Source organism: Choristoneura fumiferana, chromosome Z (genome assembly GCF_025370935.1).
Source record: "Choristoneura fumiferana chromosome Z, NRCan_CFum_1, whole genome shotgun sequence".
NCBI classification, from domain to species: domain Eukaryota; kingdom Metazoa; phylum Arthropoda; class Insecta; order Lepidoptera; family Tortricidae; genus Choristoneura; species Choristoneura fumiferana.
Genome location: NC_133472.1, coordinates 29,033,722 through 29,047,423, shown reverse-complemented (window position 1 = coordinate 29,047,423; position 13,702 = coordinate 29,033,722). Strand labels below are relative to the sequence as shown.

General features: G+C 35.7%; 1 protein-coding gene and 1 long non-coding RNA gene across 2 annotated transcripts; one reads left to right on the top strand and one right to left on the bottom strand.

The window, feature by feature from the left end:
- Positions 1-1,761: 1,761 nt before the first annotated feature.
- On the bottom strand, positions 1,762-11,005 carry nes (lysophosphatidylcholine acyltransferase 3 protein nessy). The gene is made up of 4 exons (XM_074095719.1): positions 10,698-11,005; positions 7,664-8,375; positions 7,271-7,405; positions 1,762-6,957 (listed from the first exon to the last, which is right to left on the bottom strand). Exons 2-4 carry the CDS (start codon positions 8,370-8,372, stop codon positions 6,377-6,379), a joined length of 1,425 nt encoding a protein of 474 aa, XP_073951820.1. The 5' UTR covers positions 8,373-8,375; positions 10,698-11,005; the 3' UTR covers positions 1,762-6,376.
- On the top strand, positions 8,478-10,453 carry LOC141433612 (uncharacterized). The gene is made up of 3 exons (XR_012451941.1): positions 8,478-8,827; positions 8,925-9,019; positions 9,728-10,453. It is a non-coding gene; the product is annotated as an uncharacterized lncRNA (long non-coding RNA).
- Positions 11,006-13,702: the final 2,697 nt, after the last annotated feature.

The following is a 13,702-nucleotide window of genomic DNA, read 5'->3' as shown; positions in this document are numbered from 1 at the left end:
TGAAAGAACACCTACAGAAAAATGGTGTTTTTGGAATTCCCATGAAAATTAGATAACCGAGAAGTATTTTAATTGCCGAACTTACAGGTAAAGGCTTGTGCTTCAATAAGTTAATAAAACAGGTACCAAATTTTTCGAGATTTTAATAAAAAACCACTTTTCTCTAAATATACATATAATATAATGAAACTATTTTGCTTAAATCAACATTCGACCTAAGGTAGGCAATAGGATAGTTTTATAATGTACTGCCGATTATCTGATAATCTAGACTAGATAAACAGTAGGTAGGTAATATTGTAATTAGCTCGCGCTCACACTGAGGATAGAGTGTATTCTAACCTTACATAGATAAGAGTATATCGAAGGTTGCCAAATTAAAAAAATATAACGACAATCTGTTAACGGCCGATAACAAAAAAATGAGAACGTATTTACCAAGCTTTCAGAAAAAACAACTGGCCCAAGGAAAAAAGTTTGTTTATGGTGTAGGTAATTGCCCTTTGGAAACCTTGTTTCATTTTTACTCGAATACGGCAAAGCCAAAGGAAGAGTACCTAATGATATTTTTTTCATGTTCTAATATTTCAAAAAAATGGCGTCGAAACAAGAAGCTTTGAGAAAACGTGCTGTAAATTTCTATAATTCAAATTTAAACTTGGTGAAAAAGTACACAGTGGACCGTTTTAGTAAAGAAAATAGGTAGGTATAGAATGCCGGAAGAAGAGAGCACCAGAATATACTGACAAGCAAAAATCGACTAAGTATTATGTGACAATGCCCCCAGATGACCCAAAATTACGAAGGAAAATCGGTAATTTTCTGTAATATCCCATTTTTGCCAAAAATCCGCAACCTACAAGTCTTCCACAATGTCGACCGAATGAAAATTAGGTATTTGAGCTCTTTAAATAGTATAGGTTACAAGAACAACTGGAGAGCTGAAAATTGTGCCCAGCTAATAACAATTAAAAATTTGTGCGGAAAATGGATAAAAATGCCGTCCAACGGTCTTGTTCTGGGATTATGCCTAAGCTACGTCGAACTGCTGATCACGGGTTTTTTTGTAACATTCATTAATAGTTTTGTAGATAATACTTCAACCTTGTATAAATTGCACAATAAACAATAAACATGATTTATCTCACAGAAAATATACGTTTTTTTATCACTGAAAACTGTTCTAATTTTTTTGTTATAACCCGTTATGTACCTACCTACATTAGTTTTTTCGATTTACACTAGTCGAAGCAGATACAACTTCACATTAAATTTTACAAGAGTAAGGTGAATTATTTCCGTAAAATATCTTTTAATTAAAAATTAAACTTTCTCAAGTATTTCTCTAACACATCCTCAAAATACGGTTACTGATACGAAATAGTATTTATATTTAAGACTTATTAGCCTGTATTATACAGTTGAGGTCTAAGATATTTTTACACTTTGGTACCTTGTCATGTCACTATCTGCCTTCTGATAATTGTACAAGGTATAGTAAAGTTCAAACATATCTTTGACCTGGACCGTACAGTCGCCATTATATTTGTCGATGTAAAGATGCTTAAAAATATCTGACACGAAAGTACTCGATTGATAGTATTATCAAATAGTCATCCCAGCCTATATTAGCTAATTATATTTTATCTATTCTTCTCGATGCTGACCTACCTACTCCTGTGTACTCACCAGTATACTTATTAGTGGAACATAAGAAACAATAAATTTTAATGCATATTTAATGGAATTGAAAAAAGAATATATTTTGACGTCATTCTTTATTAATGTAGTGGCTTAAAATAAACAAAATTGAGTAACAATACGTCTTTCGTTATGAAAGCCGTTTAATAAAGCAAGGTATTCAGTGACATCTGATTTTTCTTCTCCTTCCTTCGATGCGATCCTTTCGGCACAAAAGTTTATTAGCTAGAAAATCTTTCGTAAAATTTCGAAATTTTCTTTAAGACTTAATTTTGTTTAATCATTAAATTAAACAGAGAACCAACAATACCATAACCTGGAGGGCCCTTTCTTGTATTAAGTAATCATATACGATTAGACTCTAATAAGAAATGCTTCCATTAATATCATAGTCCCGTGTAGTCCATGTAGGGCTTACACAAAACAAAACTCCTGAAATAGTACATTACTGTAGAGGCCGGTTACCCCGCGTTCCGGCCGAGGCTTGTATAGTGCTTTTCTCAAACATGGTTTTGTTTCAACGCGAGCTGCGGCACGGCGCGCGCCTGCCGCCAGCAGCCACACAACACGGCGACGAAACTAGCGTCCCGCCAGCTTCATTTCTTGTTTTTTTTATTTTTATTTTATTTCATGTCATGTTTGTGAAAAGCACTATAATACAAGCCTCGGTCGGAACGCGGGGCTGCCGACCTCGCATCCCTATCCGTCTATATCTGCTTGGCCGGCAACCAACTACTTCCCGGCCTCTACAGTAATGTACTATTGTAATGTAGGCGTTTGCAGGAAATTTGCTTTAAGAATATTAATTGTTAAAAAGTAACTTATACATTTATAATAATGACAAATTTTGTGTGAACCAAGCGAGTGATTTAGGGAATTGATCTTTTAGGCCAATATAAATTAATGAAAGTAGAATTACCACCACAAAAGAAGGCGGTAAATCAAAACTGCAATAAATAGCGGTAACTTTGAGTTCATATTATGTATTTCTATGCAAAGTACGTATTCGCAAGTAAATGTAAGGTACTTAGGTACCTTGTATACCTACATGTTTTAAAACAATACTAAATAAATACATTAGGGATCCTGCAACTTCCAAGAAATTGTTACAGCTTAGAGATTGTTTCTAGCTATAAATTATAATTATCGACGACCTAGATTAAGACAATGACTTTGAGGTAAAAGAACATGTAAAGGTCTGATGTACTTGAATTATATAATAATAATAATATTTTGGGTTTTTACAGAGGCGGAATATCGCTAGATGGCGTAAGTATCGTGAGGTCCGTTTGACGTTGGTTTGCGATGGGCTCATTTAGTCACGACCAAACGTTAAAGTCAAACGGACCTCTCACGATACTAACGCCATCTAGCGATATTTCGCTTCTGTGAAAACCCTCATTGACCTAGCCCCCAACAAAGCAAAACATAACACGGTATATTCTTCTTTTACTAAAGCTCTGCTGTTGATTGATACAATAAAATGCATAATCGATGTAAACAGTAAATTCATTACATTTCATCTAACATTGGATTTGTTTTGATCACGAAAGTACACAAGACCGAAGGAAAGTTAGCTTAATTCTAAACTTTGTGCAAACTGCCTCACAGCCTTAATATGTTGTGTAGAAGAAAATTTAGTGAATCTAATATACAGTATTAATCTTGTATCTAGAATTCTAGATAATTAAATAGGCAAGAATATTTGGGTTGATTATTTTTGCATAGAGGTAATCACTATTGATAATAGATTATTTCTTAAACATGTCTTAATGAATTGAGAAGAAAGAAGTACCTAATCAAAATATAACAGGTACATTGTTAATTACAGTAAATAATGCGAAATGGATTATGCATTAGATATTAGCTACGAACAAATAATAAGTCAGGAATTGTAACTGCGTTATAAAAATAGAAACTGTGTCCTAAGCGTGTCCTACGCTAAGGTGCGCATGCGCGACATTTAATTTTGACTGACATTTATTTTGCAAGTTTAGTGAGCTCACGTCAAATTTCGCACTTTTGATTGTGAACAGCTCTAAATTATCATGCCAACGTGTGTTATGAAGTGGTGCAGGAACAATGCAAAATTAAAATGTCCAGGGATCACTTTCAACTAGCAAGTAGTCGTAAAATTAGATTTATATTCAAAAATGTTCAAATACATTATTAGTTGGAAATGGTCAGTATAATGCAAAATCAAGTCTGTGGTCAAGTCTCACATAATGGAAATGACAGTTTCTATTTTTATAACACGATATATTCACGATTTTTAGTGTGAATAATATATAAGATAAAATAGTTTAGGTAATGTCAACTGCTCATCACCTTTTACGAAAGATTGCTTTTTCCGATGCAGAGACGTTCATTATTCAAGAATCCTGGTGCTTCACCACCCGTTCCATTTCACCATATGCATTACGAGGAGCATAAATTGCTTAGAAACTATTTTAAAATAATTAAACCCGTGAAATACTTGTTATTGAGTAGTACCTAACTCCGGTGGTCAACTGTGGTCTTCACTTGTCTTTATCATTAGTTCCACTTCATCAAATGATGATGTTCAAGAGCAAATGCACGAGTTACTACTAAATATATCCAAATTACCATAGGTGTCCGTATAATATTTGAAGAGTTCCCTCGATTTCCTTAGGATCCAATCATCACATCTTGATTTTGTGCCTATGGGACTTAATTAGAGGTACAAACAGACAAACGATTTTTTTTTTCAATTTGGTTCATAAATGACGGAGCTTTGAGGTAACAGCTAAAAAAACACATATATGGGTTCGATTCCCAGCACTGGTCGATTTTTCTGGTGTTTCTGTGCATCTATGTTTCAGTTTGTGTTTTCGATATGGAAAAAAATACAACCGAAAAAATACATCGGAAAAAAAATACAAAAATATAACCTCCTTTTTCTTTAAGTCGCTTAAAAACAAGCTGTCATTATCAATATATGAGACGTCATTAAAACGTTAGATGTAAGAAGTGATCCATCTGAACGCCAGTAGTCTAAGTATTTTATGCATCTGACGTTGCATCACGCGAGCCAACCAATCCATGCTTTGTTCCTGAATTTTAATCAATACACAAGCACGTCTATTTGCAACCTTGTATTTGATTCGTATTTGAATCATAAGTCGTTTTGGTCTTAGATATGGCGACTTTTTGTATGGAATTTGTTCTGAGTTACGCTTCCTGACTTATTATTTATTCGTAGGATATTAGTAAAACGATTCTATCTATTTACAGTGAAAACTCTTATAAGCAGAAACCCTTTTCAAGCCTTACTAATCTTTTATCACGTTCCTAAAACTACAGTAGTTGATCGAGTAATTTTTTTGATAGGTGTTACCTTCGAACATTATATACTAAAGATAAATAGATGAAACTATACCAACTTGCATAACGATACAACAGTTTCACAAAAGTTTTAATCTAAACCTAATAATACACAAAACGGCTAGTGACAAGTCTTCAACATAATCTAATCTTTCGTCACAGAATATAATATTACTAACATCAGGAATTATTTCAAATAAATAAAACAAAAACTTAGATAGGTACTCCACAAACGTGTCGCTCTTTGCCGAGACATGAGACATGGTTAGTTAGTATTATTGATCGAAGGCATTGCAATAAGTGATATCGTACCTATTGTTAAATATCTATATCACTCTATGAAATAATAATATTAATACATATTCTGAACAGGATTTTGGAGCGCTTTAAACGGTTGTAAATTACTGGTCGATTTGCTTTAGCTAGCTCCGAAGTGTCACTTTATTGTTACCCTCTAGTTTAATTATTAGTTAATAAGTCGGGACCCAATTGCATAACAAATTGCAGGCTGATAGTATTGGTATTTTGTATTGAAATTCACTAATGCTATTTGCTTGTGGTGTGTTATGCAAACTGGACCCAGGTGTAGTGGTTCTGTTCCAAAAGATTTATGCTATAAGCAATAACTGAAACAAAGTTATGCGCCTGCATCGGTCATAGTTAGACATTGTATGTACAGTGTATCTCTTTTTAATCTAATTACTGTGGTCATAACAAATGTATACGCCTGCCGTCGACTTTAAGAGGCGTCAATAGCCTGTAAGTACCCTTAATTTTAGCAAATTAATATAGTTGTTAGCAGCAATTATATTCGTTCCAATATGTACCTATTCAGTTAATAATAAAGAACTTTGAAAAACAAACAATCAGTTGTAAATGTCGGGTAAGTAGATCGTGACGGTAAACAGAGTCTTTATTGTCTAACACACTTGGAATCACAATCGTTTTCACAATTTTTGTCTGTCACATGGTAAAGGCCGAAGGTAGAAAGAGGTGTTGAATGTGATCATAAACGTCAATGCGTCAGACACTATGGCCTCAGAATAAATTAAGTATGGTCGCTGTTCTCTTTGCAACCGTTTTCTGACGTAAAATGTTCGAACACTCAAGAATTTTACCTACATAATTTTATTTCTGTTTATTACTCTCTCTGTTTAGTACTCTACGCAGTGTTTAAACCATACATATTGTATTATTTTAAATCTAATGGGACACAAGATATTAATTTGACTCATCACTGGATACGTTGAAACTTGTAAACACATACTTACATGTAACATGATTGAGAGTACTTACGAAACTGAATTTGATTTTACTTTCATTGAGCAGTTTATTCAGGTTTAGTCTTCAAATACTTTAGTCCTTTAATTAATAATGGCTTATAAACAAACGCCCATGGTACAAAAAGAACGAACCCTGAGAAATAGAGACTGCTGTATATGGCCCACCATTTAGGATATACTTTAAGATCGAACGGAACCAAACTCCATCCCATAAATACTATAGAATATAGCTTAAGCACCGCATATAGGATATATTGTATTATATTGTTAGACCACATCTTTTGGTAGATGTCAGATTTGACCAGGATGGATTCAAATTCTTTCTCCATATAAATGATGATGAATTCGTTAAAGAAAGTCACGTAGTAGCCCGATCTGGTTCCGTGCCAGAGTGCTAAAAAGAGGAGGGTGAAGAATTGGCTGAGGTGCCTGTTGCCGAGGAATTTGAGCCGTTTGTAGATGTACTCAGCGGCGAAGTGGTTGGTGTTGCAGTTGAAACTGTCGATGTAGTGCTGGAACTTTGTGGCGAACTCGAAGCGCAGCAGCTTGATGTTGCTGCAGCCGTCCCAGCGCGACCCGCCGCCTGCCGCCTCGCCCGCATACGACAGCCCAAACCGGATGCATGACGCTGAAACCACACACCACCATACTCGTACAACTCATCGATTCAGCGCCGCTACCTACAAGTAAGCGCTTGTGACATAGTGACCCTTATTGCGACATACGTATATACTCATTGTTTACACTCGTCTGGTAGGAATATAATTAACATGGTTAAGCAAACAATTTGTTCAGAATTTCAATTTGAATGTGATACATTTTTGCATTTATTCAACCTAAGTATTAAATTTAATAGACGCCTAAATCTTCTAAATGCTTCATCTCATCATTTGATGTTTTATTATCAGAAATTCATGACGCGTAACATTACTAATACAAACCTTCAGTAAGAAGCCAGCAGGAGATATACTTGTAAAGAGCGAAGTGCGCCCAAAGTCCACAGTACAAATGACGATAGAAAATAGATCGTTCCCAGAACTCGTCAGACAGCATATAGTTCATGCTGAATACAGAGACTGTAAGAAAAAAACAAGGTTTAAGTTACAGAAACAAATTTGGTAAAATCAATAAAACATATTTAAAATAATGTTTTAACATTATATATTTAAATAAACCTTTAAAAGTAGCTATCCAAATTACTTATTTATTTGTTGGTTATTACATGTTGCAGTAATAACATTCATTGACATTTAGAATAAAGTATATTCTTATAGATTTAGTATATCTCTAGTATGAACTAAAACATAACAGATGCAAGATATCAAAATATTTACCTCCTAACTGAAATGCTATCAAGTACAGAAAACCTTGCAGCAGCCGTTTGATTCCTTCACTTTCATAGACGCTGGCCTCTTTGTCCAAGGGGAACTTTTCATATACAAAATCAGTGTATCGGCAGAATGAAAATTGTGGTCCAACCAAGAAACAGGATGGGAAGTACACAAAACCAAGCAACTCTAGTAAAGTTGGAGGCTTTTCAATAGCTGTCTTTTGGTTGTTAGCTGACAATTCTTCTCCCTTCAACATTCTTTGGTAATCCCACATATCAAATGACAAAGCCATCAATTTTAGGGTCAAAACACAGTGAGGCATAGTCCATGTAATGTCATAGTCCTCAGATTCAGTCAAAATATAACCAGCCAGTAGGTAACCCATGTTCAACACAAAAGTTACAGTTGCATTTGTCTTTCCTGGACCCAGCACCATTGTGCTCAGATAAATAGCTAATGTGGGTATGAGGTTATGGTACATCGATATGCCGAAATTATAGAAAGCCATATCAAAGCCAGTTACGACAAAGTAAATGTTTCGCCAATCTTTGTTTTGCCTAATATACTTGTGGTATACAATTGCCAGAGGGTAGCCCATCACTATTGATAAAAGGAGTTTAAGAGCTGGTTCAGTTGTTCCTATTAAACCAGCAAAGAATGGAATTGGGCTGAGACCAGCCCAGCCCAGCAGGGACAGCGCCAGACCCCACATTATCTGAAAACAAAAATGGACTTTATTTTTAACCATCCAAAAAAGGAGGATATTATCAATTTGGCTGTTTTTTTTTTCAAATATATTTTACTTTGTTACCTCACAACTCTGTCATTTATGAAACGATTTAAAAATGTCAATGTCACTTGTCTAGTTTGTTTATTTCACAATTTAACACAAATTAACAATGACTATGAAGCTATTATATGCAAAAAAAAGAAATTTATTCTCAATAAAAAAAAAACCATTATTCACAAAAAAATATTATTAGGTAGTTCATATCATAAAAAAACACGGTGTGTTTAGTAAAATTGTAACTTATACATTTGCTCTTGGAAATCACCATTTGCTGGACAAGGAAGACGACAGTTGGCCACAGCCAATGTATTAATTTGCATTTTTTTTCTTGTTTCCTCATTTATTCATTATGTATTAGGGTTCCATACCTCAGAAAGGTAAATTACAAAATTAAAATCTACTGGACTGTTTAAGGTTAAATCTAACATGGATGCATTCATTAGTGAATTTAGAATAAGAGAATCACTTGTACAGGAAAAGAAGAAAAATCACAAATGGTATGGTTGAGCTGTGGCACAATACATATCATGGACAACAACAGTCTTGCTGTATACTGGTCAAGGGCTAAGGTTGGTACTGCTTTTATGTCTCTACTCTACTGGATTAACAATCGAAAAATTTGTAAATTTAGCTTGTACGGTCAGCATCAAAACTAGCTGGTTACTTTTTTACTCTGTCACATTATCACATTTGTTAATCTTGTATGGCGCTAAGTATGTGTCTGTAAAACAACAAAGTACAAAAGTTGCCACCTACTTTTGATGCTGACTGTACTTATGTTTTGTTTTTTCTCATTACTAAATTTTTATTTATATAATTACTTTTGGTGCTGTAAGAAGTCACATCAATTTATTGATTCACTACCTTTTTATCATTATATGTCTTTTTGAAATAAATACTACAAAAAATTGTGAGTGATAGGTACAATTAAAATTTTGCCTCATAAATTGGTCTATTGGTTTATTTTATTCTAGTTTTTGAGATATTTATATGAAATGACCATTCTAACTTAATTAAATATATGGAACCCTTTGTTATGCATTTGACAAACACTTGGCAAGTTATTTTGTCATTAGTATTCTACACAGCCGTTAGTGTAACCTTTAACCTCAGCTTTAATTTTAAAGTACCTTTACAATTAATGTTAAGGTATCAGTGACAACAGAAATACAAAGCGCAGTTTTTAAATGAAACTGATGCAAAACTGGGTGTTTTATTTAAATAGTTAATTATGCTCTAGCTTAAGTCAAGAGTCAAAATATCTTTATTCAATTTAGGCTACAACAAGCACTTATGAATGTCAAAAAAAATCTACCACCGGTTCGGAAAAACCTCTGCTGAGAAGAATCCGGCAAGAAACTCAATGCTCTAGCAACGCAACGCTTAGCTCTCTTTCATCAAAAATAACTGTTGCACATTGCTGTGTGTAAGAAGTTTTGTAGCAAGTAAATTGAAAATATACAAGCTGATGGATGACATGAACAGGTTACCGCACCTAAAACTGGCAGATACTGACTAAGCAATTTGTCTACATGCCGTGTCTTAGTCAATCCTAAGATTGGCAGAACCATCAAAAAGCTAAATAAATAAATATCATGGGACACTTGAAACCAATTGATCTAATCCCAAACTAAGCTATACTATGGATACTAGGCAATGGATAAACATACTTATATAGATACTATTCATATTATTCATACAAATATCTGCCCTGGCCGGGAATCGAACCCGGGACCTGAAGCTTCCTAGTCAGGTTCTTTAACCACATCCAGTCATCTATGAAATGAAATGAATTGAGTCATGAAAAGAAAAAGTACTTAGAGGAACTTATTGAGTTTATAAAATAAAAAGCAACCTATTTATCTTCCACTTTGAAGTAAACAAATAAAGAACAGCCTAACAGACTTAAAAGTCTTGATACAATGCCAATTGGAAGAATCTGGATCAGTTACATTGACAAATAAAGGTAAGTAAATTAGGTACTGGTGAGCTAGAATAACTAATTGTACTTATAATGGGTCAGTTTAGGTGTTCTTAAATAAAAGTGTATCAAATAAAATGGGCTTTGTTTCACTAGGGACGTACTCTGCACTATGCTCTGCACCCACAAATATAAACAAACAAAAGTAAAATAATGCTTTATATAATTTATAGGTCAGCGTTTTTCCGCAACGATGTCGATAGAGAAAGTCACAAATTGTTGACGCAAATAATGCTAATCATTTAATTAGTAATAATTATGCTTACCTTTATATTTTAATAAGAACGAAGTATCAAAAGACTGTATCGATTGAAATAATAACAAGGATGATACATATAGTTCTTGTTATTATGAACCAGATTGAAATGATTGCGTAGCACGTACTAACACAAGTACTTTAATATTTTGTACTGTTACTACTACTAACTACTGCAGAAGCAGAAGACAAGACAGTACTGCCTGCCTGACAGTTCGCAAAATATAGAACGAAACGCATAAATTCAATTATAAATATCGCAATGCACTTTGAGCTGCCTTCACAGTAGATAATTATTAGGGACGGAAAGCATGAAAATCACGACCACGTTTAATTTGGAAATAATGAACGTGGGAAAGCAAAGGATTTATTATCCATACAGCCATGTTTGTAAACCAGTTTAAAATTATACACTTTATACTTTATACGGTGCTCTATACTAAACGCCGTATTTAGTTGCGTTTTTTTAGAAAAATATGGCTCTGTCTGTCCATTGGAGGACAATTTTGCCAGTGTCCAGTCCTTTGGTCCTGTCCAAGTGAGTATTGTGATGTTCTAGATGTAACCAACGTAACCAACCCATGCACATTAATTCAAAAAAACCGGCCAAGAGCGTGTCGGACACGCCCAAAATAGGGTTCCGTAGCCATTACGAAAAAAATAAGTAATATTTTTCTAAGGATTTCGTATTTTATACGGAATCTTCCAAGTTTAGGTATATTTTATACCTTAGGCTGTTATTTACTCTAAAACTACTAAGTAATAATTCTCAAGCAAACTTAGCCGTTATAGTTTTCCTTGAAAGTTTGATACACTTACTACCATTCTGATTTTTTTTAATTTTTCCACCCACCGGTTTAGATTTTAGAGGGGGGGGGGGACGCTCGATTTTAATGAAAATTTTCACTTTAAAGTTGAATATTTTGCAAACAAATCACTGAATCGAAAAACCGTCTTAGCAAACCCCTAATGGTTTTATAACAGACAGACATGGCGAAACTATAAGGGTTCCGATTTTGCCATTTTGGCTCCGGAACCCTAAAAAAAGAGAGGAGGGCCTCTTGGCATGATGCCCATCACGCAGGCAGCATTCCCGCGTTGAACTGCCACTGAGATTCTTTGCGCGTGAGAGCTGTCGGCGCGAGGGTTGCCTGTTGCCTCCCTTAATATATTGCTGAGCTCCCTGTGTAGCTCCAGCGCACCCTTACCCCAAGGACCTAGAGTCTCGACGATGAAAGCAAAGAAATGATATTGTGCGCCGAGACAGCTATATTTTGTGACCTTGAGGCTTTCCCGGGCGTCTGCCGCCGCCCCCGCACATTTGGTAGTTGCTGGTAGGTAGGACGCCGCTAGGGTATCTGTACAGGTAGCGTCCCACACTAGCGCACGGCCAGTCTTCCAGGGTATCAACGACATTCCGTCAGGGCGTTTGCCATCGATTCGTACAATCTGGGGCTCCAGAGCAGCGGGAACGTTGGCACTAACGAGCGCCCTTCTGAGAATGTCGTTGAAAGCGGCGTGGCGGGACAGGCGGCCAGCGCCCGAGGAGCAGGAGAGGCCATGGTGGCCGAGACGGTCCACTGGAGCCCCACAAGAAACACAATTGTGACTTGTGCAGATCCCAACTCCCAGCCGGAGACCAACTTATGTTTTAATTTATAACATAACATTTTAATTCTAACATAATCTTATATAACATTTGGCATTTTGAGGATGGTAGGATATTGAATTAAACAAAAAAAAAAATCTTATCAAAAGTTTTCGAATTTTCGTATCGTATCATTCTCGTATTAAATTCTCAGAAGGCCGGAACGAAACGTACTTCGATTCTCGAATTTCGTAGTAGCCCCTGCTGCTGTATAACGTCTCGGCTCTCGCTCGGCAGCGTCCTCGATGGCTTGCTTGGTAGGTTAGGTACAAGTACACAAACGCGCGATAGGGCTGCCACTATTACTAACTGCCACTTTTCAGTTATGTTTATTTGGCAGCGTCACATGATTTTTTTTATCACACTTGCTCGTAAACAGTGTCGTAACATGCAGGCTACCTTGGTTGTAACCCCCCAAATAAAACCCTCGACCTTAATGTGCTTGCCATGAAACCCGTGGTCGGTAAATGAGTCATTGCCCGTACTAATTTGCATGTCATGAAGCCCAAGGTCGGTAAATGAGTTTGCTACTGCTGCTGCTCCGTGCGCGCGCTGCACACGCACGCCATGCACGCACATGCTGCGTAGGGGGAGGGCGGCGGGCAGCTGGCGCTGCCAAGAGCGCAGTTAGCGGTATCGGCAATTTTTGAAAAATATTAGTTTTTCTTTTACAAATATACAATTTTACTCGCAAATGTGATGAAAAACATTGTATGTCGCACGGGCGGTACTAGAATTACGAACATCGGCTCATTAAAGCCCTCAGTCTTCGACTTCGGGCTTCTAAGAGACTCTCGTTATTTACTTACCGCCCTTAAGATACAATGTACTATAAAGTAGGGAAAGGATTAGGAGCTTTAGGAAATTATGGAAGGAATGGACTAAGCAGTGTTTAACAAAAATGTATTTTACGTTATTTTAATAAATCACAAAACGTATTGTTTTTAAATGGTTTTGTTTAGCTTCATATCACTACGTACCTATATGTATCTGTTTGTGACGTAAACTTAAATTAGCTAAGGAGCAGTAGGTATTTGCGCCTCTTCTGGGATGTGCGAAATACTACTTATGCCTAAATTATAGCTAGGTAGGTTAGGTAGGTACCCGCATTGATTCAATTTTGGTTATTGCGTTGCGTTCAATGAGTACTTAACAGTCGCGAAACCAATAGGTAACTTACACTAATAAAAAAGAACTTAACACAAAATAAACACGGAAAAATAATACATTATTAATAATCTATAGATATGATCATTAAATAATTGTAAATAAATATTACACCTGTACCCTACCAATTTGATGAATGTTAATAGTATTAGTCTAAAGGATAATGTGTATTGTGTCATGCTACGAGACAGACTTGCGAT

What these genes read in the sequence shown, in the direction of transcription:
- nes (XM_074095719.1), bottom strand. Translation starts at nt 8,372, where the DNA reads ATGTGGGGTCTGGCGCTGTCCCTGCTGGGCTGGGCTGGTCTCAGCCCA. An exon ending in GATAGCATTTCAGTTAGGAG is followed by an intron (nt 7,406 to 7,663) that starts GTAAATATTTTG and finishes TTTTTCTTACAG; the next exon opens with TCTCTGTATTCAGCATGAAC. An exon ending in CTGCTGGCTTCTTACTGAAG is followed by an intron (nt 6,958 to 7,270) that starts GTTTGTATTAGT and finishes GTGTGGTTTCAG; the next exon opens with CGTCATGCATCCGGTTTGGG.